The sequence below is a fragment of the Pan paniscus genome, chromosome 5 (genome assembly GCF_029289425.2).
Source record: "Pan paniscus chromosome 5, NHGRI_mPanPan1-v2.0_pri, whole genome shotgun sequence".
NCBI lineage: Eukaryota > Metazoa > Chordata > Mammalia > Primates > Hominidae > Pan > Pan paniscus.
Window position 1 is genome coordinate 58,658,099 of NC_073254.2, and position 15,000 is coordinate 58,673,098.

Sequence of the window (15,000 nt, forward strand, 5' to 3'; positions counted from 1 at the left end):
ACTTTTACACCACCCTGTAAACTCAGGAAAGACTTGGATTCCAGGGTAGGGTGGGTCCTTGCCACTCATGGAGATAGTCTGCTGTATCTGAGCTATGTGACTTGGCCAGGTCTCTCTTCCTTTTTGAAGTTTAGCAAAGTTTCTCTTTAACCATCACCCCCACTGGTAGCCTCTACTTTCCTCCCTAATAACATCCTAACTCCTTAACCAACCCTCCCTGGTTATTGAAGGCTCCAAGTTCCCAAACTAACTTCCTTGTCCTCATTAGAAACTCCCTATCCCTCAGCCTCTGGGGAAATAGAACTTGTCCCTTAATTTATACGTATCTGTTTAGGGACAGGGTTAGAGAAAAATGATATGGGTTTTAAGAAGATGCTTGTTGATTCAAATGACTAGATTTCCAATAGTAGAATTCCTGATGAGGAGTGCAGAATGAGGGGTTGTAGCGGAGGAAGCTGAAGTTCTGTGATCATGCTGGGGCATGGGGCACTATCCCGTCCTGGGGCCTGGGCAGGAGGAGGGGGCCAACCCTTCAGCACTCTCAGGACCAGAACAACCTGTGACAGACACACAAAAGGTTCGGCAGCACTGGTTCCGAGGTCAGGGCCCATGTGGCTTCCCTTAGGGCTCATGTACATGCTGCTGAAGCACCTGGTAGACAGGTACAATCTCTACTACGCCTACCTGCCGGCCAAGCTGGACAAGAAGATCCACTCAGGGGCTGTGAACCAGGTGGTGGCCGCGCCCATCCTCTGCCTCTTCTGGCTGCTCTTCTTTTCCACCATGCGCACGGGTGAGGGATCCCTACCCAGGGAACGGGGGGTGGCGAGCAGAGTGGATTCCAGCCAGAGCAGGCCACAGGAGAAGCCACATGGCTGGGGGTGGCAGGCAAGGGGCCTGGGAGAGGCTGGGGCCAGTCTGTAGCACCTAGGAGAGTGAGGACTGCATTCAGAGGGTATCAGAAGCTGGGGTGGGGAGGCCCACAGGAGATAGCAACCCCATTCTTTGCCCCCCAACACCAGGGTTCCTAGCTCCCACGTCTATGTTCACATTTGTGGTCCTGGTCATCACCATCGTCATCTGTCTCTGCCACGTCTGCTTTGGACACTTCAAATACCTCAGTGCCCACAACTACAAGGTGTGGGGCAAGGGTGGCAGGCGGATGGCTGCGGGCAGGAGCTCAAGGGGAGGAATGCAGAGGGCCACAGGGCTGGCGAGGGCTGAGGGCAGCGCCAACAGGGCCAAGCGGGCGTGGGGTCATGATCAGGGCTGAGGACATGCCCCCACTTCCTGACTCATTCTGGGCCCCTCAAGATTGAGCACACAGAGACAGATACTGTGGACCCCAGAAGCAATGGACGGCCCCCCACTGCTGCTGCTGTCCCCAAATCTGCGGTGAGTGCCCTCAAGGGTTGGGAGGGGCCTCTGACAGACTCAGCCTCAAAGCCCAGTGTTCCCTTAGTCCTGCAGAAAGGGGAACCTGTGCCAGACCCCATGGGGGCGGGAAGAGAGCTGGTCTCCCTGGAGGGCTGCCCCCGCCCCCCAGGGCCCTGCCCACTCTGCTGTCCTACATGCCCTGGTGTTCCCACAATCCATGAGGGGCAGCTGTTCACCTTGCCCCCATTTCCTCTCCTCCTTCAGAAATACATCGCTCAGGTGCTGCAGGACTCAGAGGTGGACGGGGATGGGGATGGGGCTCCTGGGAGCTCAGGGGATGAGCCCCCATCATCCTCATCCCAAGATGAGGAGTTGCTGATGCCACCCGACGCCCTCACGGACACAGACTTCCAGTCTTGCGAGGACAGCCTCATAGAGAATGAGATTCACCAGTAAGGGGAGGGAGGGGCCCTGGAGGCCATATCCTGCCCCACCCCACCCCCACTCCCACGGACACTAAAACGCTAATAATTTATTAGATCTAAAGCCCCTTCCTCCCCAGCCCCTGCTTTCATTAAGGTATTTAAACTTGGGGATTTCACTGCTCTCCCCCATGATGGAGGGAGGGATGGAGCCCCCCAACCTCAGTGAGGAGAGCCCCGAGCCGGCCCCGGGGCAAAGAGGGGTGCAGAGGGAGTTCCCCCAGATCAGTACCCCCCACCCCTCCCCAGCTAGTAGCATGACCAGGAAAGGGTTAATGAGAGCCAAGAGGAGTACCTGGTGCACCTGGTGCCGGTGGCTGGAGACCTGGGGGGCAGGTGGATCTGGGGCTGTTCCCCCGCCTCCGTTTTTTCCACCCCACAGTTCCTCCTGGGATCTGGCCCTCCAGGGAAGTGGAGCCTCCAGCCCCTAGGGGATGCATGAGAGGGGAGGGGGTGCTGAGTGGGAGGAAGAGTCAGGCTCAGAGCTGGGGTGGCCTGGGGGTGGGGGTGGGCAAGGCTGACACTGGAAAATGGGTTTTTGCACTGTTTTTTTTGGTTTGTTTTTTTGTTTTTGTTTGTTTGTTTTTTTCCTTTAAAATAAAAACAAAGAAAAGCTCTGAGGCAGGTGTCTGACTTGTGCTGCCCTGGGCACCTGGGCCAGGTCCCCACCCTCCTATCTGGAGGGCCTGTTTGAGGTCCCTGCATGACGCTGGGCAAGGGACTTGTTCAGAGTCTCATTTCTGTGTCACTGAGAGGAGAGAGTGGGGCTGGGGAGAGACTTAAGGGATATCTCAGAGGCAGGAAGGGCCCCTGTGCCCAGGTGGCCACCATACCAGCCTCGCCCACTCTGATCATTCCCCTGAGTCCCTGAGCAACACACATGGGACAGAGATTCAGGGAGAAAAGGTCGTGCAAAGCCACAGGGTCCATGCTGGGCCAGGACGAAGGCCCTTCTGAGCACCTCAAAGTAAGCCTGGCGCCAGCCCATCTGTCCCTTCCCCAGGAGGGCCTGATCTCCTCAGTGAGAAGCCCCCTCCCACCCTCCAGTCAAATCTTACCCATTCTCCAAGACCCAGCTCAAATTCACCTTCTCGCCAGGCACGGTGGCTCACGCCTGTAATCCCAGTACTTTGGGAGGCCAAGGTGGGTGGATCACTTGAGTTCAGGAGTTCGAGACCAGCCTGGCCAACATGATGAAACCCCATCTCTACAAAAAATACAGAAATTAGCTGGGCATGGTGGTGCACCCCTGTAATCCCAGCTACTTGGGAGGCTGAGGCATGAGAATCACTTGAACCTGGGAGGTGGAGGCTGCAGTGAGCTGAGATCATGCCACTGCACTCCAGCCTGGGCGACAGGGCAAGACCCTGTCTCAAAAAAAAAAACAAAAAAAAATCACCTTCTCGAAAAAAGGTCCTGTGACTGCTGTAGCTCACCCTGCAAAGGCCCACAGAGCCATGTGGTGCACACCCACACACATGTACACACAGCAGGTACTGCATGTACTGTAGGAGGCCTGCATTCCAGTCCTTATTCTGTCACTAAATCACTTTGCAACCCTGAAGAAAAGGAAGAAAAAGGAACTCTTAGAGGGAAGAAAAGAGACCTCAGAGGAGAAGGAGAACCAGGTTCCACAGAAGTCAACAGGAACCACCAACAGCAGGAACAGCAAACACAGCAACCCTGATAAAGATTGCCCAGGCGCCAGCAAGGAGCAGGAGCAAAGAGCGCCCAAGGTCCAGCCCCAGGCTGCAGGGAGCTGCGGCAAACACAGCTTGGAGGGTCAGTGTTTATGGGCGGGCTGTGGGTGGAGGATGGGCCAGTGACAGTGGAGGTGAAAGTTGAGGCCTTGGTCCTGGCCTCAGCCTGCCTATGTATGTCAGATCTGCAGTTGTGAAACATGAGCTCCCAGGTAGAGTCCCCAAAGTCTTGGGGCCAAGGGAGTGCCTGCTGGTGGTTGGACAAATATTGGCATGGCTTTGAAAGGAGCACCTTGGTTGTGTGAAGGCTTCCCGGTGCTCCCGAAGCCTGTTTTCTGTATGGATGGGCAGGCACACCACCGCCATTTGCCTGGCAAGCCCCCTTGTCTGCAAAGCATGGCCTGGACAGACCTCAGCCCCCACCTCTGGTTAGCCGAGACCCTCTCATTCCTCATCTGCCCAGCATGCCTTCCCTTTCCTGCAGGGCCTGAAGTTCAAAACCAGGTTCCAGCATTTCCAAATGTGAAACTCCAGATAATGCCCAAGCAGCACACTGAGCAAGAGTCTTGAGGACAGCCCTTCCCCAGGGTGGGAGGCTGTAATAGAGAGGAACACCCGTGCCCGCCTGCACCCTACCCCTGGCACCTCGTCACAGAGTTCATGTCCAGGCAGATCACATTAGAGGCATCCAAGAGGTGCAATAGTGGAATCAGGAGTGGGCAGGGGAGACCACAGGATCCCCAAAGACCACTTCCTCCTTTCACAGCTGGGGGCAGCAGAAGATACGGATAAGAGCTAAAGTTATGGCCGGGCACAGTGGCTTATGCCTATAATCCTAGCGCTTTGGGAGGCCGAAGCGAGTGATCACCTGAGGTCAGGAGTTCGAGACCAGCCTGCCCAACATGGCGAAACCCCATCTCTACTAAAAATACAAAAATTAGCTGGGCATGGTGGTGGGCACCTGTGATCCCGGCTACTTGAGAGGCTGAGGCAGGAGAATCGCTTGAACCCGGGGGGCAGAGGTTGCAGTGAGCCGAGATTGCACCACTTCACTCCAGCCTGGGCAAAAGAGCGAGACTCCATCTCAAAAAAAAAAAAAAAAAAAAAAAATCTGAAGTTATTAGTTTAAATCCTGGCTCGACCGCTTAACAGCTGTGTGACCCTGGGCAAGTTGCATCATACCTCTAGACCTCACTTTCCTCATCTATAAAATGGGAATAGCAATGTCATGGCCTCTGGCTGTTTTAAGGATTAAATAAGTAGGAAGTTCTTAGCCCAGTGTTTGGCACATAATAACAAACCATAATTAATATTCTCGTAGATGAGGAGATTGAGTCCCAGAAAGGAGAAAGGGGGAGGGCTCGCCCAAGGTCAGCTCCTGTATCAGAGCTTGGAACAAGGTTCTCTGATCCCATTGGGTGCTCTCACACCTGTTCTGTGCCTGATTAGCACCAGGCAGGGCTGAGGGGCACTGGGATGACCTTGACAGTCCCTGTCCTCAGCCATCATACACTCCAGAGAAGACTGCACTCTGGAGCAGAGTTCTTAGCTCAAAGCATTCCCACTTTCCAGTGCAGAGGCAGGACATGTGGTCAGACCAGTGGCCTAACCATGCCAGACTGGGGCCAGGCAAGGAGAGTGTTGCAGGTGGAATCGTGTCCCCCAAAAAGGCATGTTGAAGTACTGGCCCCCAGTACTTCAGAATGTGACCTCATTTGGAAACAGGGTGGTTGCAGATGTAATTCGTTCAATTAAGATGAGGTCATACTGAAATGCATGGGACCCTAGCCCCATATGACTGGTGTCCTTATAAGAAGAAGAGACACAGAGGAGGGTGCCATGTGAAGACAGCAACACAGGAAAAATGCCAGGTCAGTGAGAAAGGGGGTTTTGGGAATGAGAAGGCTTTCTGGATGTAAAGGTCAGGTTGGTGTGTCAGGGACAACCCCTTCCCGGAAACCTTGGGCTGAAAAAAAGGGACTGGGACCTACCCTGATGGGATGACCGTGATACAGTGAGGACAGCCAGGCTGGTGGAGGCTGTGCAAGGCAGGGGTGCTGGGTCATCTGTCCCTAAAGCGGGTAGCCCTCAGCTGGGTAAGGGGCTGGGTTACTGAGAAGGAGAAAAGGGAAGGCAGCTGTTAAACGGGCTGCTGACCTAGGAATCCCACTGCAATGAGAGCGTTCTGGGGGGAGGGTCTCTTCTCCCCCTCCCACCAGAACCTTCAACTGTCAAGCACCGAGCTAGCCACCAGCATGCTGTACTCCCCAGGTAGGCACTCATGGGGCCTTGCCCCACTCCTGTACCTCCTGCAGGCTAGAGCCTCCCCCCAGGGGAGGAGCTGTGTCCCGCATCAGACTGGGTTCCCCTTGAGGGTACAGACAGTGACTCTTCCATCAGACTGGATGCTCCCTAAGGACAGGACCTGGGCCTCATTCTCAGACTGTTTGGGGAAGGATAGGCCACTGGTGGTCAGACTGGGTGGTAGGCCGGGCAGGAACTCTTTCTCCTCTCCACTGACAGTTGGAGTTGGGGAGAGGAGAGGGGCCGGCCATCCCACTGTCATGGCTGCTGGGGAAAAGGGTTTGTGTGAAAAAGCCCACGTAGAGAAGAGAACTTTAGGGAACAGAGAGAACCTCTCCTAAGCCTGGAAAAGCAGGTCCCTCAGCCCAGGAAGATGAGCTCCTCAGGGTGGCAGGGGCAGGACTACCTGAGGCAAGCCTGGGACCAGACTCCAGGAGACGGGGGAGAGTGGGCTGGGGGGAAGGGGAGGGCTGGGCAGAACTGAGTTGTTCCTGTGGGGCTGGGGTGCACAGAGGGCAGCCAGCCTTGGCCAGCAGAAGGTCAGCCCTGTACCTCACCCTCAGCCTGGGGCACCGTGAGACCATGGGCCCCTAGACCCAGCCTCCCAGCTTCTCAGGCCCTCCCTGTTTACCTGACCCTAGGAAGTTTAGGCCTAGCTGGTGACCCCAAACCCAGTCCTTGTTCTTCAGAAGTGCCCTGAGCCCAGGAGTTCAAGACCAGCCTGGTCAGCATAGCAAGACCTCATCTCAAAATATAATTTATTTATTTATTATTATTACTTATTAGTATTTATTTTTTTTTAAAGTTCCCTGACACAACATCTTAGTTTTTTTCCCAGTGCCGGAAATCAAACTGTCCTTAAATCTATAGTCCCCTAATAACAATGCATTTAGAAAATCACTGAGAGAGGCCAGGCACAGTGGTTCACGCCTGTAATCCTAGCACTCTGGGAGGCCAAGGCAGGTGGATCATCTGAGGTCAGGAGTTCGAGACCAGCCTGGCCAACATAGTGAAACCATGTCTCTACTAAAATACAAAAATTAGCCATGCGTGGTGGCAGGCGCCTGTAATCCCAGCTATTCGGGAGGCTGAGGCAGGAGAATCTCTTGAACCCAGCAATTGGAGGTTGCAGTGAACCGAGATCGTGCCACCGCACCCCAAGCCTGGGCGACACAGCGAGACTCCATCTCAAAAAAAAAGAAAATCACTGACAGTAGATTTTAAGTGTTCTCACCACAAACAAATAACAAGTATGTGCAGTAATGCAGATATTAATTAGCTCAACTGAGCCATTCCACAGTGAATACATATTTCAAAACACCATGTCGTATACAACAGATATATACTTTTTTTGTCAATAAAATAAAACAGATTTAGTTAAAAACGATCTGGCCGGGCGCAGTGGCTCACGCCTGTAATCCCAGCACTTTTGGGAGGCCGTGGCGGGCAGATCACGAAGTCAGGAGATCGAGACCATCTTGGCTAACGCAGTGAAACCCTGTGTCTACTAAAAATACAAAAAATAAGCCAGGCATGGTGGCGGGCGCCTGTAGTCCCAGCTACTCGGGAGGCTGAGGCAGGAGAATAGCGTGAACCCAGAAGGTGGAGCTTGCAGTGAGCCAAGATCGCTCCACTGCACTCCAGCCTGGGCGACAGAGTGAGACTCCGCCTCAAAAAAAAAACCCAAAAAACAAACAAACAAAAAAACAAAAAAACAAAAAAAAAGATCTATAGGTTCTCAGTCTGATGGAGGAGACAGGATGTGCAGCTGCAGCAGAAAGCTTCCTGTCCATTCATGCCTTTTAACATGCAGCAGCCCCTGCTTTCCACGCAGTTTCAGTTACCCGCTGTCAACTGCAGCCTGAAAACATCAGGATATTTTGAGACAGAGAGACCACATTCACATTACCGTTATTGTATTGTTGTATTTGTTATATTTTATTACTTGTTATGGTTAACTGCTTACTGTGCCTAATTTATAGGCTAAACTTTATCATAGGTATGTACATAAAGGAAAGACATAGTATTGATATATACAGGGTTTGGTACCACCCGCAGTTTCAGGTGTCCACTGGGGGTGTTGGAAGGTACCCCTAGGGATAAGGGGAGCTACTGTGTTGCTCTGGCCATCTGTCTGTGCTTCCCACAGGCAGCCTTGGTCTGTCTGTCTCAGCCTACTCACGCTCCTAGCCCATGTGACAGCTTGGATCTTTTGCCCTCTCTAAGGGGATATTTTCTTTTGGGTTTTTTTTTTTTTTTTGGTGTTTTTGTTTGTTTGTTTGTTTGTTTTGAGATGGAGTCTCACTCTATTGCCCAGGCTGGAGTGCAGTGGCCCAACCTTGGCTCACTGCAACCTCCACCTCCCGGGTTCAAGCGATTCTCCTGCCTCAGCCTCCTGAATAGCTGGGACTACAGGCATGTACTACCATACTCAACTCATTTTTGTGTTCTTAGTAGAGACGGGGTTTCACCATGTTGGCCAGGCGGGTCTTGAACTCCTGACTTCAGGTGATCCGCCCACCTCAGCCTCTCAAAGTGCTGGGATTACAGGCGTGAGCCACAGTGCCCAACTTAAAGACATTTTCCATGACAACTGTGGTGGTATGGATAGGTGTGTCAGTCCTTCCTGCAAGTCAGAGCTGAGTAATGACCTCACACCCTGGGGACTGGGTATGCAGCTTCGAAGCAGGGTTTGGGGGCCAGACAGTGAGAAATGGCTTGTTGGGCTGGGTGGTGACTAGGGGACAGAGGGCTCTGGGGAAGTGAGACAAGGGAGTTAAGATGGAACCTGAATTGCCTTGGCCTGCCCTCTGATGTTCTTTCAGTCTTCTCAAACAACAGCATCTTCCCTGGTCCTTCCAGGCCCCCAGGAGAGCTCAACACCCTCAGTCCTCGGAGCAGCCAGGGTAGAGGCTGCCTGGAGTGACTGCACGGTGGAAGGGCATGGAGTGGTTTGCCTTATCGTGTGAATGACCTTAGATGATTCGCTCAACCCAGGTTTGTCAACCCCAGCTCTCTTGACATTTTGAACTGGAAAATTCTTTATTGTGGAGACTTTTCTCTACACTGAGGGGCGCCCAGCAGCATCCCTGGCCTCTACTTACTAGATGCCAGTAGCTCCCCTGAGACCTGCCCCAGTTATGACAACCACCACTGCCTCTAGACATTGCCACCTGTTCCCTGGGGGCCGTAATCACCCCGGGTTGAGAACTTCTGACTCAATCTGTCTGTGGAGGCCCTGGCTTCCACCCAGGTCAGATGGGAATAGTTATCCTGATCTGCCAGCTTCGCAGATAGGGATCAGGGGCTGAAACAGAAGTGTTCAGCTCTCCCCTCTCAGGACTGCTTTCCACCCTTCCCTCGGAACCCTCTTCATCTGAAAGGGGCTCCATTGTTTAACCCCGCCCCCGCAGCCCCCCTCACAGTCTGTTTGAATAAAGACACACATACACACACACACACACACACACACACACACACACCTGTAATCATAGCCCGAGGGGGTGAGGGAGCTTCCATTACCATTTCTAAGATAATCCCAGAGGGCTTGGGTTAGAAGAGACAGGGTTTGAGGAAAATGGAGGGAGAAAAGAGCGAGGAGAACTCCCAGACTCTGGCTCTACCCACCCTCTTCCCTGCTTCCCAGCCCTGATGCTTCCAGAACCAGGACGTCAAAGTGCACCCCACCCTCAGGGGAATGGGATGTGCTTAGAATAGGGAAAGGGGGATAGTCATTCCCCCACAGAACCTCCCTGATGATCCCATCAACCTGGTGGCCCCTTTTCATGGCACTTTCTCCTGTCTTTGCGGCCCATGGAGCTGAACCTGGGGAAGGAATTGCATGGGAAGGTCTTTTCCACGCTCCATGTTGGGGGTGCATTCACTTTGACCCCTCAGTACCAGCCCAGAATAAATTCTCCATAAAACATGCCTAACACAAGTTAGGGTTTGCTCTCAGGAGCTCAAACCAGTGGCAAAGACAGACAAGCACACACATGACTCCAATATTGGAGTAATATCACTAGTATCATTAAATCCTATGATGGAGGGACACATATGTGACACAGAGCATGGGCCATGTGATCCTAGAAGGAGCTCAACAAATACCAGTTGACAAACTAGGTCAGTGGGGAGAAGGTGAGTAACATTTTCTGAGCACCTGCTAAACTCCAGTCTTTTTCACACGTTGCATTCTTCAATCCTGAAACACCCTCGCAGGTAGAATGCAGCAGCCTCTATACACAGGTGAGGAAACCAAGGCTCGGGGAGGTCAAACAACTTGCCCAAGGTCACACAGCTAATTCTCTGGCTCCAGTGCAGCCTAGGGCATTAGCTCTGCTAAAAAGGGACAAGCCACCCCTTTTCCAACACCTTTATCCATCCTCAACACCCCCTGTCAGCTGCTCCACACGGGGGAAGTGACTTCACAAAGACCACACACAAGTTGCAGTACAGTGGACAAAGGGGCCACACCGAGGCCAGTTGACTCACTTATCCCTCTCCAGCACAGCCATGGCTCCTCACCATGGTGACCTCCCAGCAAGGCAGCGAGCCTGATGGCTGAGAGCATAGAGCAGCCTGCCCTGACTCTAATGCCCACTGAGTCTGAGGAATTTCAGCCTCTCTCTGCCTCAGTTTCTCTGTCTATAGCAGGGAAGTTATAAGAGTAAGCCTAACCAGTGGGGTTGTTGGGATGATTCAATCAGCTAATGCACATCGGGTGTTTAGAATAGTGCCAGGCATGTAGTGAGCCCTCAAACGCTGCTAACTATTATTATTTTTAGAAATGCTATATAAGGGCTCACTACTTATAACTGAGGCAGGATTCCTAATATCTTCTCATCACAAGCCGAAAGCTCTATTGTCATGAGCCCTCAAATGCTGCTAGCTATTATTATTTTTAGAAATGCTATATAAGTGCTCACTACTCATAACTGAGGCAGGATTCCTAATATCTTCTCATCACAAGTTACAGGCTCTATGGAGAAGCAAAATTCAGGATCCTGAGTCTCCTCAAGCTTATTATTTTTTGTTTGTTTGTTTTTGAGATGGGGGGTCTCGCTTTGTCACCCAGGCTAGAGTGCAGTGGAAGGATTATGGTTCACTGCAGCTTCCAATTCCCAGCCTGAGGTGATCCTCCCACCTCAGCCTCCCAAGGAGCTGGGACCACAGGCACATGCTACCATGCCCAGTTAATTTTTTTTAATTTTTATTTTGTAGACACAGGGGTCTCACCATGTTCCCCTTGCTGGTCTCGTGAGGCTGAGGGGGGAGGATTGCTTGAGCTCAGGAGTTTGAGGTTGCAGTGAGCCATAACTGTGCCACTGCACTGCAGCCTGGGGAACAGGGTGAGACTCTGTCTCAAAAAAGTGTATCTATTTGAACACTTACTATGTACTCAATACAGCAGCAGGAATACAGCAGCAAACAAAACAGACAAAAATCCCTGCCCTCACAGGCTTTCACTCATGAGGGAGGTAAACAATAAACAAAATATATAGTATATTGGGGTTGCTGCAGGATAGGGAGTAGGGGAGGGGTGGAAGAGAGAAAACATCTATGAACAATTAACCACAATACCAAGCAAGGCATCTGTTCATTCATTGCAAGCATTATTGAGCCAGCATTTTGAAACTCAGTAGTATACAAGGTGGCCTCACCCTCTCCTCTTAAGAGCTCACAGCCTCACAGAGGAGGCAGACAGGTCAACTCAGGGAAGGCAGGTAGTGATGGGTGTCCTAACAAAAGTGTAGGATGCTAGCGCAGCCCAAGTTCTGCACGGACACCACAGGGGAGGCTTCACAGAGGAGGCAGCATCAAGCAGGCACTGGGAGGCTGAACAGGACTTTTTCCCAGTGGACCCAGTGTGAGCATGGGATCAGGAATGATTGCAGGCAGAGGCACAAGGATGGGAAGAGGAATGAGGGTAACCTGTGCAGAAAGGTGTGGGGCCAGATGGCAGGTGGAAGCCTGGTTTGGGTTTGTCATGCTAACAAGGGAGAGACATCTAAAGTATTGGGGAGGGGGAGCAGTATGTATAATCAGGTTTGCATTTTATTTTATGTTATGTTTTTTTTATTTATTTATTTATTTTTGAGACACCGTCTTACTCTGCCACCCAGGCTGGGGTGCAGTGGCGCTCTCTCAACTCACTGCAACCTCCACCTCCCAGGTTCAAGCCACCTCCTGCCTCAGCCACAGGAGTAGCTGGGACCACAGGTGTGCACCACCACACCTGGCTAATTTTTGTATTTTTAGTAGACACGAGGTTTCACCATGTTGGCCAGGCTGGTCTTGAACTCCTAGCCTTAAGTGATCCACCTGCCTCAGCCTCCAAAAGTGCTGAGATTACAGAGGTGAGCCACCATGCTGCCCCAGGTTTGCATTTTCAAAATCTCAGCTAACACTGTGGAGAACTAGCGGGGGAGGAGGATGTTAGAAGAAAGGGGCCAGTTAGGGAATCATTCTTCTGGCCTAGATTTTTGCTATTTAAGGTTAATTTATTGAGTGAGTTTTGTGTCAGAAACAAATGCAAACACTTTAGAATATCACCCATCTCACAGGTGGAGAAGCCAAGGCATGGGGAGATAAAGTGATGTTTTGGGAGGCCTCCCTGTGAGGGGATGCTTGGCTTCCAGTCCTTGCTTACTGCACTGGATATGGCTCTGCACAGGGGCAGCCCCTATCGCGGGCTGTGTGGAGGAGGACAGGAGAGATGCTAAGAGGGTGCAGTAGACAATGCAAGGGACATAGTGACAGGGTCTGGGAAGATCCCCAGCTCTCTGGCTAGGTGGAGGGAAGGGGAGGATGAGGTTGAGGAGGCTGCTGGAGGGACTGTCTCTCCTGGGGCACAGAGCTCAGGAGAGCTGCTTGGACAGACAGGGTCTCCCCAAGTCTGGAACACTCAAGAGGGGTCAAAGGGATGGGTCTGTACTGGGAGTAGTGGGCCCAGGGCTGGAGGGGGCTCTGGGGGCTGGCCTTATCCTGCTGGCAAAGCGATGTCCTGAAAGTTTCCGGAAGCAGTAAAGGGTTCAAAACCTCACTCAAAGGGAGTTGGTGTGGTGTGTGGTGGGGGGAGCATATGTGATGAATTGGAGAGGGTCTTCAGGAGACAAGAGGCCATTTGAGGTCTGGGGGTTGTCTGAAGGCCCTGGCCTCGGACAGTGATGGTAGCAATGAGAAATTAGGGTCCTAGGAGGGGATGCCCTTGTGAAGGACTCCATGACTGTTTTGATGTGGGATGCGGTGTGTTGGGATCTTGGGGGACCAGGAGAACAGGGGGTCATTATACGACCTGAGGAAATCCCAAGGAGGTACTCGTGTGGAACAGGAGAAGGGGTTTGCTTGGGGCAGTGGCAAGAGGAAGAGGGATAAGTTCAGCAACAAATCGTCTGTCGATGCCTTTGTTAACAGAGATGGGGCGGGTTCTGCCAGCCTTCAGGCTGAGGAGAAACACTTCCCTTCAGGAGGCTCAGCATAGAGTGAAGGTTGCTAGCTTGGTCCAGGGTCTGCAGTACGGACTTCACCTCGCACCCAACCCTCACTCTGTGACCTCGGGCAAGCTGCTTAGCCTCTGGGCCTCTGCTCCCTTTTCCAGTAATCAGGGTATTGCAGGTACCCCCTTGTAGGGCTGGTGTGCCTGGCACAGAGAAGGTGCTCAGTGCTGTCAGCTCTGCTGTTATAACTAGTCTCCTGATTCTGTCACTCAGGGGAGGAGGAATAACTGAGACCTCCTGCTCTTGCTTCTGGGGGACTCACCCTTCTGTGGGCTCAATCAGGGTCTCACCTCTAAACAACCCCAGAACCCTGCTGCCCTCCCTGTAGCTGCGCCCCAACCCACTTCTTTTCCTCATTCTAAAATCTTCCTACACCCCAGCCCCAGCTGGGCTCTGTTTAACTTTAGACCACAGCCTTCCTCCCCTCCTCCCACTCTCTTTCTTATTCTAGGGCCGAGTCTTCCGGAGTCAGCAGAGAGCCTGGATGGATCACAGGAGGATAAGCCTCGGGGTTCATGCGCGGGTAGGACTGCAGACTCGTCGTGGCTCTGTGGCCTCCCTTTTTCTTCCTCTTCCTTCACTCTCTTCTCTTCCCCTGGGCCTGCTGGTGGGGGAAGTCAGTCGTGTTGTGTGGGGATGGTGGCGGGGGGAGGGGAGGCTACCCTCAGGAAGGGATGTTGGCAGTTTGCAGTCCCCCTGGGGGCGGAGGTGTGGGCAGGATGTCCAGAGTCCCAAGCCGCCTGGCAGGCCCGGGATCCATCAGTCAGCCTGACTCGACTCTTACCCTGACACTCGCCCAGTGCCACCCGCTCAGCCATTACCTGACCCAGCTCAACACCAGCAGCCCTTCCCTCTGCCCTCTGCTCTCTACACTCCATTATTTCCACTCTCCTTAAAAGAGCAGCATCTAGGCCGGGCATGGTGGCTCATGACTGTAATCCCAGCACTTTGGGAGGCTGAGGCAGGTGGATCACCTGAGTTCGGGAGTTCGAGACCAGCCTGGCTAACATGGTGAAACCCTATCTCTACTAAAAATACAAAATTAGCCAGATGTAGCAGTGGGCACCTGTAATCCCAGCTACTCGGGAGGCTGAGGCAGGAGAATCACTTGAACCTGGGAGGCAGAGGTTGCAGTGAGCCGAGATCGTGCCTCTGCACTCCAGGCTGAGCAACAGAGTGAGACTCCATCTCAAAAAAAAAAAAAATAGCAGCATCTGTTTAGATGGTCTGGAGGCCATTAAAAAAGAAAAACAGCTTTATTTAGAGACAATTCAAATACCCTACAGTTCACCCATTTAAAGCGTACCATTTGGCTGGGTGCAGTGGCTCATGCCAGTAATCCCAGCACTTTGGGAGGCCAAGACTGGAGGACTGCTTGAACCCAGAAGTCCAAGACTGGTCTGGGCAAGATAGTGAGATCCTGTCTCTACAAAAATTAGAAGTTAAAAAATCAGACAGGCGTGGTGGCACACACCTGTGGTCCCAGCTACTCAGGAGGCTGAGATGAGAAGATAATTTGAGCCCAGGAGGTCAAGGCTGCAGTGAGCCATGATCAAGCCACTGTACTCCAGCCAGGGCAACAGAGTGAGACTCTGTTTCGAAAAAAAAAAAAAAAAAAAACCAAAGGATAATTCCAAAGTA

At 52.4% G+C, this 15,000-nt stretch overlaps 2 protein-coding genes across 8 annotated transcripts in view; both read left to right on the plus strand.

The window, feature by feature from the left end:
- The window catches only part of TMEM63B (transmembrane protein 63B), a 28,664-nt gene extending 26,185 nt beyond the window's left edge, over positions 1–2,479 (plus strand). For all 7 annotated transcript variants that reach the window (XM_055113643.2, XM_063605289.1, XM_008958732.4 and 4 more), the window contains 4 exons: positions 626–793; positions 1,023–1,138; positions 1,315–1,395; positions 1,642–2,479. In XM_055113643.2, coding sequence (XP_054969618.1) covers positions 626–793; positions 1,023–1,138; positions 1,315–1,395; positions 1,642–1,833 — 557 coding nt within the window. In that variant the 3' untranslated portion in view covers positions 1,834–2,479. The remainder of the gene's footprint in view (positions 1–625; positions 794–1,022; positions 1,139–1,314; positions 1,396–1,641) is intronic.
- A 136-nt stretch (positions 2,480–2,615) lies between these two features.
- Positions 2,616–15,000, plus strand: part of CAPN11 (calpain 11) — a 30,335-nt gene continuing 17,950 nt past the window's right edge. The window contains exons 1-2 of the mRNA XM_003833229.5: positions 2,616–5,830; positions 13,811–13,882. Of these exons, the coding sequence (XP_003833277.2) occupies positions 5,734–5,830; positions 13,811–13,882 (169 nt within the window). The 5' untranslated portion in view covers positions 2,616–5,733. The remainder of the gene's footprint in view (positions 5,831–13,810; positions 13,883–15,000) is intronic.